The sequence below is a fragment of the Diplotaxodon limnothrissa genome, linkage group LG9 (genome assembly GCF_057381915.1).
Source record: "Diplotaxodon limnothrissa isolate DT_005_m linkage group LG9, D_limnothrissa_male_GT1.1, whole genome shotgun sequence".
Taxonomy (NCBI): Eukaryota; Metazoa; Chordata; class Actinopteri; order Cichliformes; family Cichlidae; genus Diplotaxodon; species Diplotaxodon limnothrissa.
The window spans coordinates 31557106-31574259 of NC_140604.1; the positions used below are offsets into that span (position 1 = coordinate 31557106).

Genomic DNA, 17154 nt, shown 5'->3' on the forward strand with positions numbered 1-17154 from the left:
CACCGGTCTTTGTCCTCTTCCTTTCTCCTCAGGTCCTTCCCGTTCCACTTGCTCACCAAGTGTTTCCATTTTTCTTCTTTAATTCACCATAAATCAACTTTTTCACGTGTTTGTACAACTGAGTTGGTTTGCCCCTTTGAATCCACTCTAAGTGAAACATGACAGATATAATTTCATTCATGTTATTAAATATATAATATAAAAGCACAAAACCTTAGAATAACTCAAGTTAGTAAAGAAGCTCTTTGATGGTTTGTAAGTACTTTGAGACGTTAACGATGTTGTAATCTTTGACTTTCTTTATCAGAGGATATTAACAGGAAGGACAGATAAGTGACTATTTTTCTGCTTCGGTCAGAGCATCATGTGATGCCATGCCTGTAGCAGCTTTGCAACCAAGCAGGCTGGCCTTAGGACACTTTCTTAAAGAGCATGTTCTCCTTCTGAACTTCCTTCTTTTTAACAGCAGTCAGGCTACATGGTTCACTGTAACTGTGCTAAAACCCCCTCATTTCGTTGTGAAATCACTCGTTCACTTGGTAAGGAAACATTTCACTGTTACTCTCTAAAACTAATAATTATTTATTCTTTTACTTAAATGAAAGACGCATTAAGTAATTTTAAATGTAATATGTATTAAATTTTACTTAGTTGTGTTGTTGTTTTAAATGAACTGTGTGATTATAGATTCAGAGAGATCACTGCTAAGAAAAAAAAATGTCGTTAAATAGGGGAAGTTCTCTGTGAAACAACTTTGTCGGGGCTGTTTTAAAACTTCATGTGTGGAATGATTAGATAAACAGATGTCTTTGTGTTTGTCTGTTAAAATGCAGGGAAGGAGTTTGTGAACATGGTGACAGTCGGCATGTTATCGGTTCTCCTCTTTGTTTCAGGTGAGCCGTTTGTTCACTTATATTGAAATCATTTAAAATGTGAATTTTATTTGGAAGAAAAAGTGACCCTACAGCTACTTTTTCCAACTGTTATTGTCCTAACTTGAAATTGAAATTCTTTAATTGGTAATTTCTCTTTGGTTTGTTTACAAAACAAGAATTTAAATGATAACAGAAGAAGAAGTCAAATGACTGAAAGGGTGTTGGCTGAAGCTACAGCTTGTAACACCTACAGCTTAAGAAAAAATAAAGAAAGTATATTAAATCAACTACACTTTTAATGTCTAATTTAAAAACTGAATCATGACAAAAGAAAAAGAAATAATCAGTAACCCTTTATGTCTAATTCAGCTCTAGATGAGCTCTGTTAAAACCTGTGATTGTGTAATAAACACACAGATACAAAAATCAATGTAATTGAATCATTTAATCAAAGATTATGTTTTAAATCTTGGTGGGACTACAGTACAGTATTAATGTGTGAATAACTTAATCCATAAAATGTATTTACAGGTGCTTTGGCAGACTGTACAAAACAACCAGCACTCTCCATAACTGCACCAAAGAAGCTGGAAGCACTGAGCGGATCTTGTTTGCAAATCCCATGTAACTTCAGACCCAAAGACGAACAGACATTTATCAGCACAAGAAAAATCTTTGGAGTGTGGATTAAAAATGATTCTAGATTTGGCGAAAATCCAAACAATGTGATCTTCAACAGTAATGGAGCAGTTAGCATCTATCCAATGAGTATTACTGGGAACCTGAGTCAGAGAGACTGCACCACTCTGTTTTCTAATTTAACCACCACATACACAGACACATACTTCTTCAGAGTAGAGAGTGAACCATTCAAGGCAACAGCTTCTTGTGATCCTCTTCAAATAACTGTCAGAGGTAACGAATTCTTGCTTTTTCATAGTTAAAGCAAACAATAATTTTGTAGTTTTGTTCTTGATTGTTAGATTTTTTTTCTCTGTCTATGTCTGTTGAGGATATACTATGTTACAGTCACAATTATTGTCTTAATAGCCTGAATGGTGTTTATATTTCCTTATTTATAATGTTTGCTCTGCTCAGGATCTGATTTCTAAAATTATCTATGAATTTTGGATAACGAGATCACAGGATGAAGTTTGAAGATTTAAACATGTATAAAGTGTAGTGTGCTCTTCATTTCTAATATGTTTGTGATGTGAAACCACAGACTCTCCTTGGAGGCCCAATATTACAATCCCAGGTGATCTGAAGGAGAAGGAGTCTGTCACTATAACCTGCTCAGCTCTCACTCCCTGTCCACACTCCCCTCCTCAACTCACCTGGAATCTCCAACAAGACTCTCCCAACAAAATAGAGCAAAACACAGATGGAAGCTTTACAACTAAAATCCAGCAGAACATCACTCTGTCAGACACACATGATGGAACGAAGATCAGCTGCTCTGCCAGATATCCTGTGAACCAAGGAAAAGACACCAAGACAGCAGAGACAGAAGAGACTCTCAATGTTTCATGTAAGAAAATCAGAGTTTATTGTTGGATCCTGTCAACATATCATGATTGATGGGATCCCCATTATTTATTATTCTGTTTATAATGAATAATGGGGATATGTGTTAATCTTTTTCTCCAGATGCTCCTAAAGACACCTTAGCATCCATCAGTCCATCAGGTTTGGTGTCAGCAGGCAGCTGGGTGAACCTGACCTGCTCCAGCAGAGCCAAACCTCCAGTCAGCAACTTCACCTGGTTCAAGAAGAGCAGAGATGGAGCTGTGAAAGTATCTGAAGGAGAGATTTACAGCTTCAATGTAACAGATGGAGGAGTTTATTACTGTGTGGCCACTAATGATCTGGGTAATCAGACATCAGCAGAGACTCATCTTAATATTTCAGGTAAAGGCTCAATTCTAATCATTGTGTTTAACTTTAGTCATAACAGATTGATCAAAATAATCAGGAATGGGATAAATCTTTTCAGAAAAATGTAGGTAGTCAGCTGTTCATCACGGTTGAACATCTTCACAAAGTACAAGTGCAAACAGCAGGGGAAAGTAAAATAAGGAGGCTGGACATATATGAATGAACACTGAGTATACCGAGCAGAAAGACTCAACATGTGTTTCTTTAGGAACTGATACGTGGTGGGCTGCTGTTGGAGGGATCCTTGGGATCATCACACTTATTTGTTTGGTTTTCATCATTTGGTAAGTGTCTGTTTCTTAACCTATTTTAATAATTTTTTTAGCATTGTGAGTAGCTTGTTCATCACTTTGTTTATATATATATAATTATTTCTTTTTTTCCCTTTTACTTCTACAGTTAAGCTAAAAGTTGTCTTGTTCCTTTTAGGCGGCTGAAGTCAGTCAAACATGGAGCTTCCGATCAGACACAGGTGGGAAAACTGAACTTTATTGTGGTTTTAACATGACTGCACAATAGTGACTGCAGTCTTTTCAATTCAGTTTAATTTTTTTTATACAACGCCAAGCCAGCTTCATGAAGAGCTTTATAGTGTAAGGTAAAGACCCTACAATAACAGACAAAAAACCCCAACAATCATATGAGGCCCTATGAGCAAGCACTTGGTGACAGCAGGAAGGAAAAACTCCCTTTAAACCAGAAGAAACTTCCAGCAGAACCAGGCTCAGGGAGGGGCCACCATCTGCTGCACCTGGTTGGGTTGAGGGGAGGAAAACACGACAAAGACACCCTGTGGAAGAGAGACAGAGATTAAACATAATTAAATGGAGAGTGGCATATAAACGCACAGTGAGTGAAAAAGCAACATAATGGGAATCATCCAGCAGACTATACCAACTGCAGTGTAATAAGGGAGGATTCAGGGTCACTGATCCAGTCCTAACTATAGGCTTTATTAAAAAGAAAATCTTATCTTAAAAATCTTAGAAAAGTAGAGAGGGTGTGTGTCTCCTGCATCCAAACTGGAAGCTGGTTCCACAGAAGAGTGGCCTGAAAGCTGAATACTCTGCCTCCCAGTAAGTAAACCAGCAGTCTGAGGACAAAGTGCTCTAATGGGGTGAGATGGAGCAGATTCCTCACTCACATGAAATGCGATTAAACGTCCTGTTTTTTGTGTTTTACTTGCTTTCAAAGCATCAAGTTGCTACTCTGAAGGTATCAAATTATATCACTGATTGAGTCAAACAGAGTTTTCTCCCAGTTCTTCATTACATCTCAAGTTTGGTGTGTTTGATTTCAGAGTCTGTCTCTCCAAGAAGCAGCCAGAACAGCAGAAAATGAAGACATCCATTATGGACAGATTGACTTCTCCAAGCAGAGACCCGGACCTTCTTTAGACCGATTGCAGGAGAGCACACAGCAGCAGGATTTGGTGTATTCACAGGTCAAAGTGTGCAAGACTCAAAGCAGAGACAGCCCATCACAGACAGCTGATGGCCCAGAGTGTATCTACGCTCAAGTGCAGAAGAAATGAGTGTGGAAGTGTCTGTTGGTGAAAAAGCACTTCCATACAATATTTCTTTTAAAAAGGTACTTTGAAGTGAAGTTTGATTAGCTGTTTATCTCCAGTAAAATATTTATTATTATTTTTTATCATTTCGTGTATTTTTGTGTATTTATCATAAGTTTATCATATATATTTTATTTTTAATGTTCCTAAAATGAAGATGATGCACAGTTATCAAATTTTCTCTTTAATGGCTTGGCATTCAAGTCTCCTCAGGTTGTAGCTCGAGTGGTCCTGTCTGAGCTTTCTTTATGCCTAATGAACTGCTTTAGTGGTGGTGGAGCAAGGGAGTGTAAGACTTTATATATTAAACACACTCTTTTAAGTTTCACTAAGTTATTGAAGTTCAGTAATTTATGTTTTTTTTAACACATGACAGTGGTGGTGGGAAGTCGTGTTTTTGTCAAGTAGTTTTAAACTCCTTTTTATAAATGTTTTCAATAGTTTTAAGTGTTGTTGGACAAGCAAGTGACCAGGACGAAGTTTTTGCAACATTCATCTTTAAATTATTACGTATATGATTAAAATTTCGATTATTAAATTTAAGTACCTGGGACACTTTATTTATGTGACTCTTGAAGGATAATGTTGGGTCTAGAATGACCCCAAGATATTTAAGTTCTGGAGGTAATTCAAGCTCTACTCCATGCAGGAATGTGTTTGACTGCTTCAAGTTTAAGGGGTGTTTGGAAAAATACATGCAGACAGTTTTTGAGGTGTTCAACATTAGGCATGAGTCCTCCAGCCAGCTATGCATTAATGCTAAAGCAGCTGTAAGATCTTTTGCCACCTGCTGGACACTATTTGCAGTATCTGTAGAGTGATGTGCCCGAAAGCCAAACTGCAATGGATGTAATGAGGGTTGGGTGTTTTCTAGGTGAGCAGTGAGGAGTTTAACCACCCACTTCTCAGCTATTTTAGATATGACCGGGAGTATGCTTATGGGGTGATAATTAGCCATATCAGTCTTCACACCTGCTTTGAAAATTGGTGTAACTGCAGCAATTTTCCAATCTGTTGGAACAATGGAGTGTTCGAAAGACATATTCAAAACATGAGTTGTTGGATGTACAAGCAAATTCATATGTTCCTTTAGGAAATTTGTGTTAATACCATATACATCAAGTGCTTTAGATTGTTTTAAACCTGTAATTAGTTTAGCAACTTCAGTGTCTGAAATATGAGTAATGGTGAACAAATTTTGACAGCATCATTCACACTATCAGAGCATACGACTGAGTCAAAGCTCTGACTGATTTCCTTAACAGATGAAATAAAGAAAGTGTTTCAGTTAATGGTAATAGATAGAGGCTCTCTAACAATAGAGTTATTTACATAAAGTTCAATTGTATTTTTGCTTTTGTTTGAATGATGGCCAAGTAATTTATTTAAGTGTTGCCAGATAATTTTACCATTACCTTTGGCTCTTTCAATTACATTTATAAAAAAATTTGCTTTGGCTTGTACTCAAACTTCTTGTTACTTTGTTCCGCATTGAAGCAAATCTCTGTCTATCTAGAGTTAGACCTGTTTTCAGGAACTGCTTTAGTAATTGATCTCTTGTTTTCATTAGATTCTTCCACTCTTTGTTTAACCCTCTCAAGGGCGTTGCAGATTTGCAACAAGTAAAAGCTAACAACCTGATTACCCCACATCCATATTTTATGAGTTTTTTTACTCAGAAGTACCACTGCAGGTATTCTCAAAAACTTAATTTGAGCCTGAGAGAGTTAACCAGGGCAGATTAGATGTCTTTATTTTTTGTCGACCTCTAATGGAGTATGTCGATATAACATCCTTGACAGTGTTAGTGAAGTGACTGCTGCAGAATTGTGGATCTTCACTACACAATAAACGCTCCCAGTTAGCTGATGCTAATGCTTCTGCTACTTTTGTTGCTGACTTCTTGGTATAAATTCATAAAAGGATCTCCTATTAGATGAACTATGAAAGTGATTCTTAACCCGTGATTTTAAAAGTTTTCTAGAAAATAATATACAATTGTGGTCTGAAATACCAGTGATAAAATTATAAGATTTAATAATTTGCTCGGGCTTATTGCTGAAAAACACATCTATTTTAGTTCTAGAGTGTCTCGTTATTCTTGTGGGTTGTTCAATGTGTTGAGTAAAGTTTAAAGTCTCCATTATGTCCTTGAGTGTTTTTCTGTTCTTTTAACAGTCCCAGTTGACATTAAAATCTCCCATTACAATTATTTCATTAGACTTATTATTTATAGTATGATATTTAAGTAATATCTGTACTTGTTCATAAAAAATATTCTTTGCGGAAGGAGGGCGATATAAACAGATCAACGTAAATGACATTTCTGGGGAAAGAGTGATTTTAACAGAAATATGTCCTATTTCAACATCTATTGGTGAACTAAGTAAAGAGCAATCCAGGTGTGTTTTTTACATACATAAGTATTTCTCCTCCTCTTGTTCCAATTCTATCCCTTCTGAATACTGTGTACTCTGGAAAGACAACCGCAGACTCAGGAGAAGAACTTGTGAGCCAAGATTCAGAGATACCCAAAATAGAAATATTGGAATTGCTTAGAATATGTTCCAGTTGCTCATGCTTTGGTAACATACTGCGAATGTTAACGTGTCCACATAGAAGCCCCTTTGGTTTATTTTTAGTGTCTTGCAGATCATTGTTCCTCTGTAACTTTTAATAGCAGGATTTCTTGTCCTTTTGTTGACAATGCTATGAGCATTTAATGATGAGAAACCCTTTATCGGAGACTGTAGTTGGGGTACAGCAGGTGGAAGCCCAGGCAGCCGAGGTGGAGGCCCAGGCAGCCGAGGTGGAGGCCCGAGCAGCTGACGTGGAGGCCCAGGCAGCTGAGGTGTAGGCCCAGGCAGCCAAGACTGAAACCCAGGCAGCTGAGGTGGAAGCCCAGGCAGCCGAGATGGCGGCCCAGGCAGCTGAAATGGAGGCCCAGGCAGCTGATGAAGAAACCCAGGCAACTGAGGCGGCCCAGGCAGCCGAGGCAGAAACCCAAGCAAATGAGGCGTATTCCCAAGCAGCTGAGGTGGTAACCCAAACAGCAGAAGCGGAGGCCCGGACAACAGGGGCGTAAACACTATTAGTTGCAGATGTAGCCTTACTAACTGGGACGGTGGTTGGAGCACAGTTAGTTGAGGTGGGAAGCAATGCAGAGACAGCTGTGCCCATAGGCTAACTAGCCTAATTAGCTGTAGCCAGTCCAAATCACTAATGTTTGAATTAGGTCCAGGATTTAGTTCTATATCACCAGCCAAAAGTACCATCAGAACAAGTTTCAGAATCTCCAGGGACAATTGTGGTGTATTTAATTGTTCATGTTTACCTGGGGGTGGTCTAGCATGACCAAAATCCAAGAATCTTGTGAACAAAAGATGTTGACTCCATTTGGCTGGGAAAATGGTATAATTATCCTGCTTTCTTGGACATGTCGAACTCTACAGAAGATAAAAATGTATAAAAAAAACAAGCTGATATCAATATCCAGGGGTTTTTAGATGTTTTTTTTAGATTTTTTTTTTTTTTGAAAAAGCAGAGGACCTGCCAAGCTGTGTGTCTGCACCCTAGCAGCCATCTTGAATCCTCTAAATTCCATTTTCCTTCTTTTCTAGTTTTCTTTGTGATATACTTTATGAGAGAGGATAAAAAGAAGTTTGCTTTATAAGATACTGAATTTTATTTGATAAAAATCAAGATTATACTTCATCTCTCACAGTGCATTAATTCAGCTTTTAAACATTAAAGATACAAGTTTTTTACTGCAACATCCTTTACACTGTTGTTTAAAAGTAAACATTTCCATCACTTTGATTCGTTTTAAATGGTCTTATTTACTATTAAACATTTCTTCTGTTACTTCAAAAAGTTTTCTTTGCTCTAATTTCTTGCATTACAGAAATCTGGTTGGTGTCTTCACTATAGTGAAGACTGTGGGAATCATAATGCTTGTGAGCACACTGATCAGTGTGAGTGGTGACAGTCAGAGTTTGATCTATGGGATATTCTTTTTTCTCCAGATGCTCCTAAAGACACCTCAGCATCCATCAGTCCATCAGGTTTGGTGTCAGCAGGCAGCTGGGTGAACCTGACCTGCTCCAGCAGAGCCAAACCTCCAGTCAGCAATTTCACCTGGTTCAAGAAGAGCAGAGATGGAGCTGTGAAAGTATCTGAAGGAGAGATTTACAGCTTCAATGTAACAGATGGAGGAGTTTATTACTGTGTGGCCACTAATGATCTGGGTAATCAGACATCAGCAGAGATTCATGTGACTGTTGGAGGTAAAGATAAAGGCTGAAGCCACTAATGCCATGCTTTTCTCCCATTTATCTTTTAGATTTTCCTTGTTGATCTATTAATAACATTGGTGCACTGAAACTTGACGATAATGTAACCAAAACAACTTTAACAAGGGTATCTTTAACTCCACATTATTATATATTGTTCGACTCACACAGAGTTTATTTTTCATGTACCAGGAAAGCAGAACAATCACTCCATGCTGGTCCTACTTCTTGGAGGAATCTCTGGGATCATCTTACTCATTTGTTTGATAATCTTTCTTTGGTAAGTATCAGACATCACATTAGAAGACATGATATTTAACTGTGATATTTTAGCTGCACTTTAAAATGTTTTTTTTCCATCAAGCTGAAATCTACTCACACATATATTCAACATAAACAGATAAATTTTTATTGCCTCTTATGTCGTCCAGGTGGTTAAAGTCAACGCGTCAAACTCAACAACAGACTTGGGTAAGACAATACTGAACTCTGTAGCTGTTTACATGATTGTAAACAGCCACCTAGTCACATGCTTTCAAATGTCTAAAAACATGATTAAGAATGGACTCTATAGGTCTAAATCACAGATTTTACTTTGCTTATTTCATAGATTCAACCTCACGAAGAGCAGGTTGTTGAAGGGCCAGCAAATAACACAGAAAAAGAGGAAGAAAACATCCATTATGGAGAGGTCAGCTTCTCTAAGCTGGCATTTGAAGCATCCTCTGACTCAGTGCAGGACAGAGGACAGCAGCAGGATACAGTGTACGCACAGGTGAAAGTCAACAAGCCAGAAAACAGCTTAACACTGAGAGCTCATGGCCAAGAGGAACTCTACGCTGAGGTGAAGAAAAAATGAGAAGTATGCGTTTACAAACTGTAAAGAATGAAATATGAATGTGGAGCCTTTAAATGAAAATGTGTCATAGTCACTGCCGAACAATTCAGTGATGTAAAAAAAAGCTTTTTTTATGTTCACCCTCCTGTAGTAATTCCATACGGCTGGTTTCAGATTTCGATCTCTTATGATATTAAATATGCGTAAATAGAAGTTGCAGCAGTTCAGCAGGGAACGGTAAAGTGACTGGTACTTATGTAAAGTGTTGGTCAAGTTACTTGAAAAAAGTAATTAGTAACTAATTACTGATTACTTCTCCAAAAAGTAACCCCATTATTTTACTGATTACTAATTTTCAAAAGTATTTAGTTGCTTAGTTACTTTAGAAATATATATACTCAACCTGAATAAAGCAACAGACCTTTCAGGCCAATTAGAATAGAATAGAATAGAATAGAATTCAACTTTATTGTCATTGCACATGCACAGGTACAGGGCAACGAAATGCAGTTTGCATCCATCCAGAAGTGCTTTAGTGATATAGATATATTACAACATATATTAGCAATAATATAGATATGTGAGTATATTACAGAAATGGGTCTATTATGGTATGTTATAATGTACACGGTATGAAGTATGTTGTGAATATTCTATAACTATAAGTATGTACAGGCTGTAGTGAGTACAAGCTATGTACAGGATATGAACAGGATATAAATATGAAAAACTATACAGAATATGAAATAAATAACTTTACAGAATCTGAGATATACAGCTATACAGAAATGGGAACTATGCAAGTTGTAAACAGTTGTAGGATTAAAGATTATCGAATGTACAGAATGATTATTTACACAGAGCTATACAGTAGTGCAGTTAAGATAAGTGAGGGTGTAGATAGTTTCTACAGAGGCTATATAAAGTGCTAGTGGTTGTGAGTGGTGGTTCAGTCCATGTTATTATTGTGTGTTTGAGGGTACGGTTGTCCATTGTGTGTGTGTGTGTATGTTCAGTCCATGAGTTTAACGTGGGTCAGATGTCAGGAGGCAGAGTTCAGGAGTCTGACAGCTGTGGGGAAGAAGCTGTTCCGGTACCTGGTGGTCTTAGTCCGGAGGCTCCTGTAGCGCCTCCCAGAGGGCAGGAGGGTGAAGAGTCCATGCGATGGGTGACTGGGGTCTTTGATGATTTTCCCAGCCCTTTTCAGACACCGCTTCCTGTAGATGTCTTTTATGGCAGGAAGTGGTGCTCCGGCGATGCGCTGGGCAGTTTTCACGACCCTCTGCAACCCCTTCCGGTCCGAGGCAGAGCAGTTCCCGTACCAGACTGTTATACAGTTGGTCAGGATGCTCTCGATGGTGCAGCGATAGAAGTTCACCAGGATGTCTGAGGACAGGTGGTTCTTCCTCAGAGTCCTCAAGAAGAAGAGGCGCTGGTGAGCCTTCTTGACCAGCTTGGAGCAGTTGGTCGTCCAGGTGAGATCCTCGGAGATGTGGACTCCCAGGAACTTGAAGCTGCTCACACGCTCCACAGCCGTCCCCTTAATGTGGATGGGTGGATGTGGGTCAGCATTCCTCCTGTAGTCCACGATGAGCTCCTTGGTCTTCTCGGTGTTAAGCAGCAGGTTGTTTCTGTCGCACCACTCAGCCAGACGATCCACCTCCTCCCTGTAGGCGGCCTCAATTATGTTTTTTATGCATAATCTATCATATAAAATTGAATCAAATGGAAAGCCTCTTTTTAAAAATAGTTTTATGAGTTTTAATCTTTTAAAAAAATGTAATTATATGCAACTGTCTTTGACTTGAAGACATTTAAACCCATTTTCTGCATATTCTATGTCATGATCCTGGGCCATGTTGGCCCAGCATTCTTAGTTTCATGTATTTTTGTATTTTGTTCCTTATTTGATTTCCCCTTGTGACTTTTACCCCCTGTGTGCCTCTCTGTGTATCTGTGAGCCCTCGTTTCCCCTCGTGTTTCATTTAATGTTTTCCCCAGCCCGTTATGTCTGTGCTCTCCCCGTGCTCCCTCTCTCCTCCTGTCTGCGCCTCTGTGTACTTCCTGTTTTACTTTGACAGTCTCCCGTCAGTATGCGTCATGTTGTGTTGCTCCTGCCCTGTCTCGTTATGATTATCTGTGTCAGCTGTGTTCCCCGTGTGCTCCCACCTCCCTCGTTAAACCTCTGTGTATTTATGTCCGCGTCTCCCTCTGTTTAGTGTCGCATTCTCCCTCATTCATGGCCGTGTGTTTCTCTGTGTGCTAGTGTATTGCTTCCCAGTGTAGTTTCTTATCAGTTTGTTTCGCTGTTTCCCTCCAGCAATAAAGCTGTGTTTTGAGTTCATTCCTGCTTCTGTGAGCTTGCGTTTGGGTCCACTTCCTGCCTGCCACACAGCCGAATCACGACATTCTAGCATATAAAATAAAATAATGTTTTGTGTCTACACACGCTCTTTCTAGTAGATGCAAGTAAAACACAGCAAAAAATAAATAAAATCAAAGATTGAGTGGCACTAAGTCCTGTCGCTAGTGATGGCCAAATGAAGCTTTCTGAAGCTTGTATTGAAAAACGGTTCATTACTCGAAGCTTTTCAACACAGTCCTCTCTGGTGACATCTGGTGGCCAAAAATACAAAGAGCAGCTTGAATCCACAAAATAAAACCAACTGCTTCATTATGATTGCCCACTCTACAGAGTGGAGTTTTGTCTGATATTGGGCCGCTGTTGTGTTGCTTTGAACGTGTATTTTTTGGTGGTTAAAAAAATGTGTTTTATTTGTTTAATAAATAGTTTTGACCAGTAAACTCTCCTTGTTTAAACATGCACCATGGTGTGGTCTTCCTTTGCTTGTGACTTCTTGATGTTAGTAAATACAATAATTGAAAAATACCACGTTACATATATATATATAAAACACCCAACACGCCCCTGCGGGCGGTTTATCCTTCAAGCTCGGGTCCTCTACCAGAGGCCTGGGAGCTTGAGGGTCCTGCGCAGTATCTTAGCTGTTCCCAGGACTGCGCTCTTCTGGACAGAGATCTCCGATGTTGTTCCCGGGATCTGCTGGAGCCACTCGCCTATCTTGGGAGTCACCGCACCTAGTGCTCCGATTACCACGGGGACCACCGTTACCTTCACCCTCCACATCCTCTCGAGCTCTTCTCTGAGCCCTTGGTATTTCTCCAGCTTCTCGTGTTCCTTCTTCCTGATATTGCTGTCATTGGGAACCGCTACATCGATCACTACGGCCGTCTTCTTCTGTTTGTCTACCACCACTATGTCCGGTTGGTTAGCCACCACCATTTTGTCCGTCTGTATCTGGAAGTCCCACAGGATCTTAGCTCGGTCATTCTCCACCACCCTTGGGGGCATCTCCCATTTTGACCTCGGGACTTCCAGGTTATACTCGGCACAGATGTTCCTGTACACTATGCCGGCCACTTGGTTATGGCGTTCCATGTATGCCTTGCCTGCTAGCATCTTGCACCCTGCTGTTATGTGCTGGATTGTCTCTGGGGCATCTTTACACAGCCTGCACCTGGGGTCTTGCCTGGTGTGATAGACCCCAGCCTCTATGGATCTTGTGCTCAGAGCTTGTTCTTGTGCTGCCATGATTAGTGCCTCTGTGCTGTCTTTCAGTCCAGCTTTGTCCAGCCACTGGTAGGATTTCTGGATATCAGCCACCTCCTCTATCTGCCGGTGGTACATACCGTGCAGGGCTCTGTCCTTCCATGATGGTTCCTCGTCTCCCTCCTCTTTCTTGGGTTTCTGCTGCCTGAGGTATTCACTGAGCACTCGGTCAGTTGGGGCCATCTTCCCAATGTATTCTTGGATGTTCGTTGTCTCATCCTGGACTGTGGTGCTGACACTCACCAGTCCCCGGCCCCCTTCCTTCCGCTTAGCGTACAGCCTCAGGGTGCTGGACTTGGGGTGAAACCCTCCATGCATGGTAAGGAGCTTTCTTGTCTTTATGTCAGTGGCTTCTATCTCCCCCTTTGGCCAGCCTATTACCCCAGCAGGGTACCTGATCACGGGCAGGGCGTACGTGTTGATGGCCCGGATCTTGTTCTTACCATTCAGCTGACTCCTCAGGACTTGCCTGACCCTCTGCAGGTACTTGGTGGTTGCAGCTTTTCTAGCGGCCTCTTCATGGTTCCCATTCGCCTGCGGGATCCCCAAGTACTTGTAACTGTCCTCTATGTCTGCAATGTTGCCTTCTGGTAGTTCAATCCCCTCAGTTCTGACTACCTTCCCTCTCTTTGTTACCATCCGACTACACTTCTCCAGTCCGAACGACATTCCAATGTCATTGCTGTATAGCCTGGTAGTGTGGATCAGTGAATCGATGTCTCGTTCACTCTTGGCATACAGCTTGATGTCATCCATGTACAGGAGGTGGCTGACAACTGCTCCGTTCCGTAGTCGGTATCCGTAGCCAGTCTTGTTAATGATCTCACTGAGGGGGTTCAGGCCTATGCAGAACAGCAGTGGGGACAGAGCATCTCCTTGGTAGATCCCGCACTTGATGGTGACTTGTGCTATGGGCTTGGAGTTGGCCTCTAGTGTTGTACGCCACATCCCCATTGAGTTCCTGATGAAGGCTCTTAGGGTCCCATTGATCTTGTACAATTCTAGGCATTCCAGTATCCAGCTGTGGGGCATTGAGTCATAGGCCTTCTTGTAATCAATCCAGGCAGTGCACAGGTTGGTCAGTCTGGTCTTGCAGTCTCGGCTGATTGTTCTGTCTACCAGTAGCTGGTGTTTTGCGCCTCTGGTATTCTTGCCAATTCCTTTCTGTGTCCCGCTCATGTATTGACCCATGTGCCTGTTCATCTTAGCCGATATGATGCCTGACAGGAGCTTCCATGTAGTACTGAGGCAGGTTATTGGTCGGTAGTTGGAGGGGACCGGTCCCTTCTTGGGGTCCTTGGGGATCAGGACCGTCCGGCCTTCAGTTAGCCATTCCGGGTGTCTCTCGTTAACTAGCAGCTGGTTCATTTGTGCTGCCAGACGCTCGTGGAGTGCAGTTAGCTTCTTCAGCCAGTAGGCGTGAACCATGTCGGGCCCTGGTGCTGTCCAACTCTTCATACTGGAGACCCTTTCTTGGATATCTGCCACTGTGATGGTTACTGGACCCTGTTCAGGGAGGTCGCTGTGGTCTGCCCTCAGATCCTCTAGCCACTGAGCATTGCCGTTATGGGTTGCATCCTTCTCCCATATGCTCTTCCAGTATTGCTCCGTCTCCAGCCTTGGTGGTGCTGTTCTCTTATTGTTCCCTTGCCACTGAGAGTACACCTTTGCTGGTTCTGTGGAGAACAGCTGGTTTATTCTCCTGCCTTCTATCTCTCTGGTGTACCTCCTCAAGCGGCTGGCCAAGGCTGTGAGTCTTTGCTTGGCAGTTTCCAAGGCCTCAGGTATGGACAGCTTGCTGTATTTCTTAGGCACCTTATTCGTCGCACCTTTCTGCAACTCCGTTAGTTGGCTAACCTCTCTTCGTGCTACTTTGATCTTGCCCTCTAGCCTCCTTCTCCATGGAGGGTACTGCCCCTTGTGGCTGTTCAACTTGTAGCCAAGCATCTCACTGATCACTGCTGCCGTATTGTAGATCAGCTTGTTAGTGTCGGTAATCGTGGTTGTAGGTATTGCCCGTAGTGCTGCATTAACATCATCTAGCAGACCTTCTGAGGGTACTTCACGTAATCTTGGTAACCGGCTACGGGGGATCCAGGTTTCAAGCTTGGCCATGATCCTATTTTTCAGGTCAGTTCCTCTCGCACTCAACGATCCTTCTCCTATCACACTTGGGGCTATGTACCCAATCTCGGGTGGGGGTGATGATATCTCCCCCCTGACCTGGCGTCCTGACTCCTCCTTGCCGTAGCATTTGTGTTGTACCTCGTCAATCTCTAGCTGTGAGAGCAGTCCCTTCTTTCGAATGTTGGAACACTGAGCTACTAGTTGTTTCGCCGTCATTGTGGATGTTGGGTATCGAAGAATCCATAGGTCCCTCATCCTATTCATGTAGCCCCTTCCGCCGGGGTTACTTGCATAGTAGCATTCCAACAACGCCCTGTTTTCGTCCCTTGCCCACCGATGCCTTCTTGTTCCAGTAGCCCACTTTTCGTCAGGGTGCCCTGGTTCCTCAACACCTGACGCGGACCTTGTTGATCCGGGCGACGTCCGAGCCGGCATGCCTTCATATTTATCTGTCTCGCTCATGTCTGCGGTAGGCTTGCTTAGCATAGGGGGTCTAGCCTTAGGACCCTTACTGGATACAGACGCCCCAGGCAGGAATCGAACTTGCGATCCTCTGTTCCAAAAGCGTGTAGTCTAACCACTACGCTATCCAGCTGCTATATATATATAGATATATATATATATAGATCTCTGTCCAGAAGAGCGCAGTCCTGGGAACAGCTAAGATACTGCGCAGGACCCTCAAGCTCCCAGGCCTCTGGTAGAGGACCCGAGCTTGAAGGATAAACCGCCCGCAGGGGCGTGCTGGGTGTTTTTTTTATATATATATATATATATATATATATATATATATAAAATGTACAACACATTATGGAGTATGCTTCTGCTCTGAGGTCCTGCCTCCATGCACTTATGCAATTAATCGCTAGACAGGTGTATTTATAAATAATATTATATTAGGGAAATTTTCCCAGACATATTTTTGACCTGGGGGCAGAATTGATTGTGAAATGGAAAGGAAAAATGCTTATGAAATTGCAAATTAAAAACATGATGCATTTAAGGTAGCCCTTTTTCATTTTTATTTAAAAAGAGAATTTGTTCTAGTGTGCGATGGCCGAACCTGTTCCTTTTCGTGGAGATCATTTATCCTGCCTTAAGGAAAATCCCTTCACATGGAACAGAGGAGGCTGGAGTGCAGAGAAACTGGTAGAGATGCAGTTTTACAGTCTACCTGGGCCCCACCAACTATCAGCTAAAGAGAATAAATAGATTAAATTGCTGCACATTTGGCAGACTAACATTTTAAGATTAATTAAACAATAAAATATATATTTTTACAACATTACATGTAAAGAGTCGAGTGGAAGTTTGTCTAAAGTTATTTAATGATATTTATATTATGGAAGCAGATTTTTTACATTTTACCTTTTTCCCGTTTTCAGATATAATAAACACGCACAAAACAAAAGCAAACAACAAGAACACAAAGCTGGAAAACCTACCCGATTGACAAAAATCAACTCAAAATTCTCCCACACAACAGAACCTCCTCTATTCCTCGCTGGCTCCAAATCTCTCAGTGGAATGATCAGTGGTTCGCTATCTGTCACCATCAAAACACTCCACAAATCCCGTGAATGATTCGCTTCCTTATAAACCATTGAATCAGATACCGAAGCAGTTAGGTTCTAAATGAAGCTTCGGACGTCACTGATCACGTGACTCTGGCCAAACGAATCAAGCTTCGACACAGTGCTTCTGAAGCAGTGTGTTGGTTTTTTTGACACACGCACCGGAGCTTCAGCTTCAAGCGGGCCATCACTACCTGTCGCTCTTAAGTCTGTTTTCACGTGTTTAGCAGGAGTGGGGCCAGTGGAGGTTTGCCCAGTGCTGCAGTGGGGATGTCAGCAGGAGGATCCGGGGGTTTCTCTGTGAATTTC

General features: G+C 41.5%; 1 protein-coding gene across 2 annotated transcripts; it reads left to right on the top strand.

Moving 5' to 3' along the window:
• Nucleotides 1-478: 478 nt before the first annotated feature.
• LOC146625830 (B-cell receptor CD22-like) lies at nucleotides 479-9534 on the top strand. 2 transcript variants are annotated; one of them, XM_085362515.1, is made up of 8 exons: nucleotides 479-539; nucleotides 834-893; nucleotides 1407-1790; nucleotides 2101-2406; nucleotides 2526-2786; nucleotides 3022-3097; nucleotides 3243-3285; nucleotides 4114-4347. In XM_085362515.1, the coding sequence occupies exons 1-8, from the start codon at nucleotides 479-481 to the stop codon at nucleotides 4345-4347; spliced, it is 1425 nt and encodes a 474-aa protein (XP_085218641.1). The 2 variants fall into 2 exon arrangements, with proteins under 2 accessions (XP_085218641.1, XP_085218640.1); XM_085362514.1 differs by lacking the exons at nucleotides 479-539; nucleotides 3022-3097; nucleotides 3243-3285; nucleotides 4114-4347 and adding exons at nucleotides 8409-8669; nucleotides 8868-8955; nucleotides 9107-9146; nucleotides 9286-9534 and having other exon boundaries at nucleotides 839-893.
• The last annotated feature ends 7620 nt before the right edge of the window (nucleotides 9535-17154 follow it).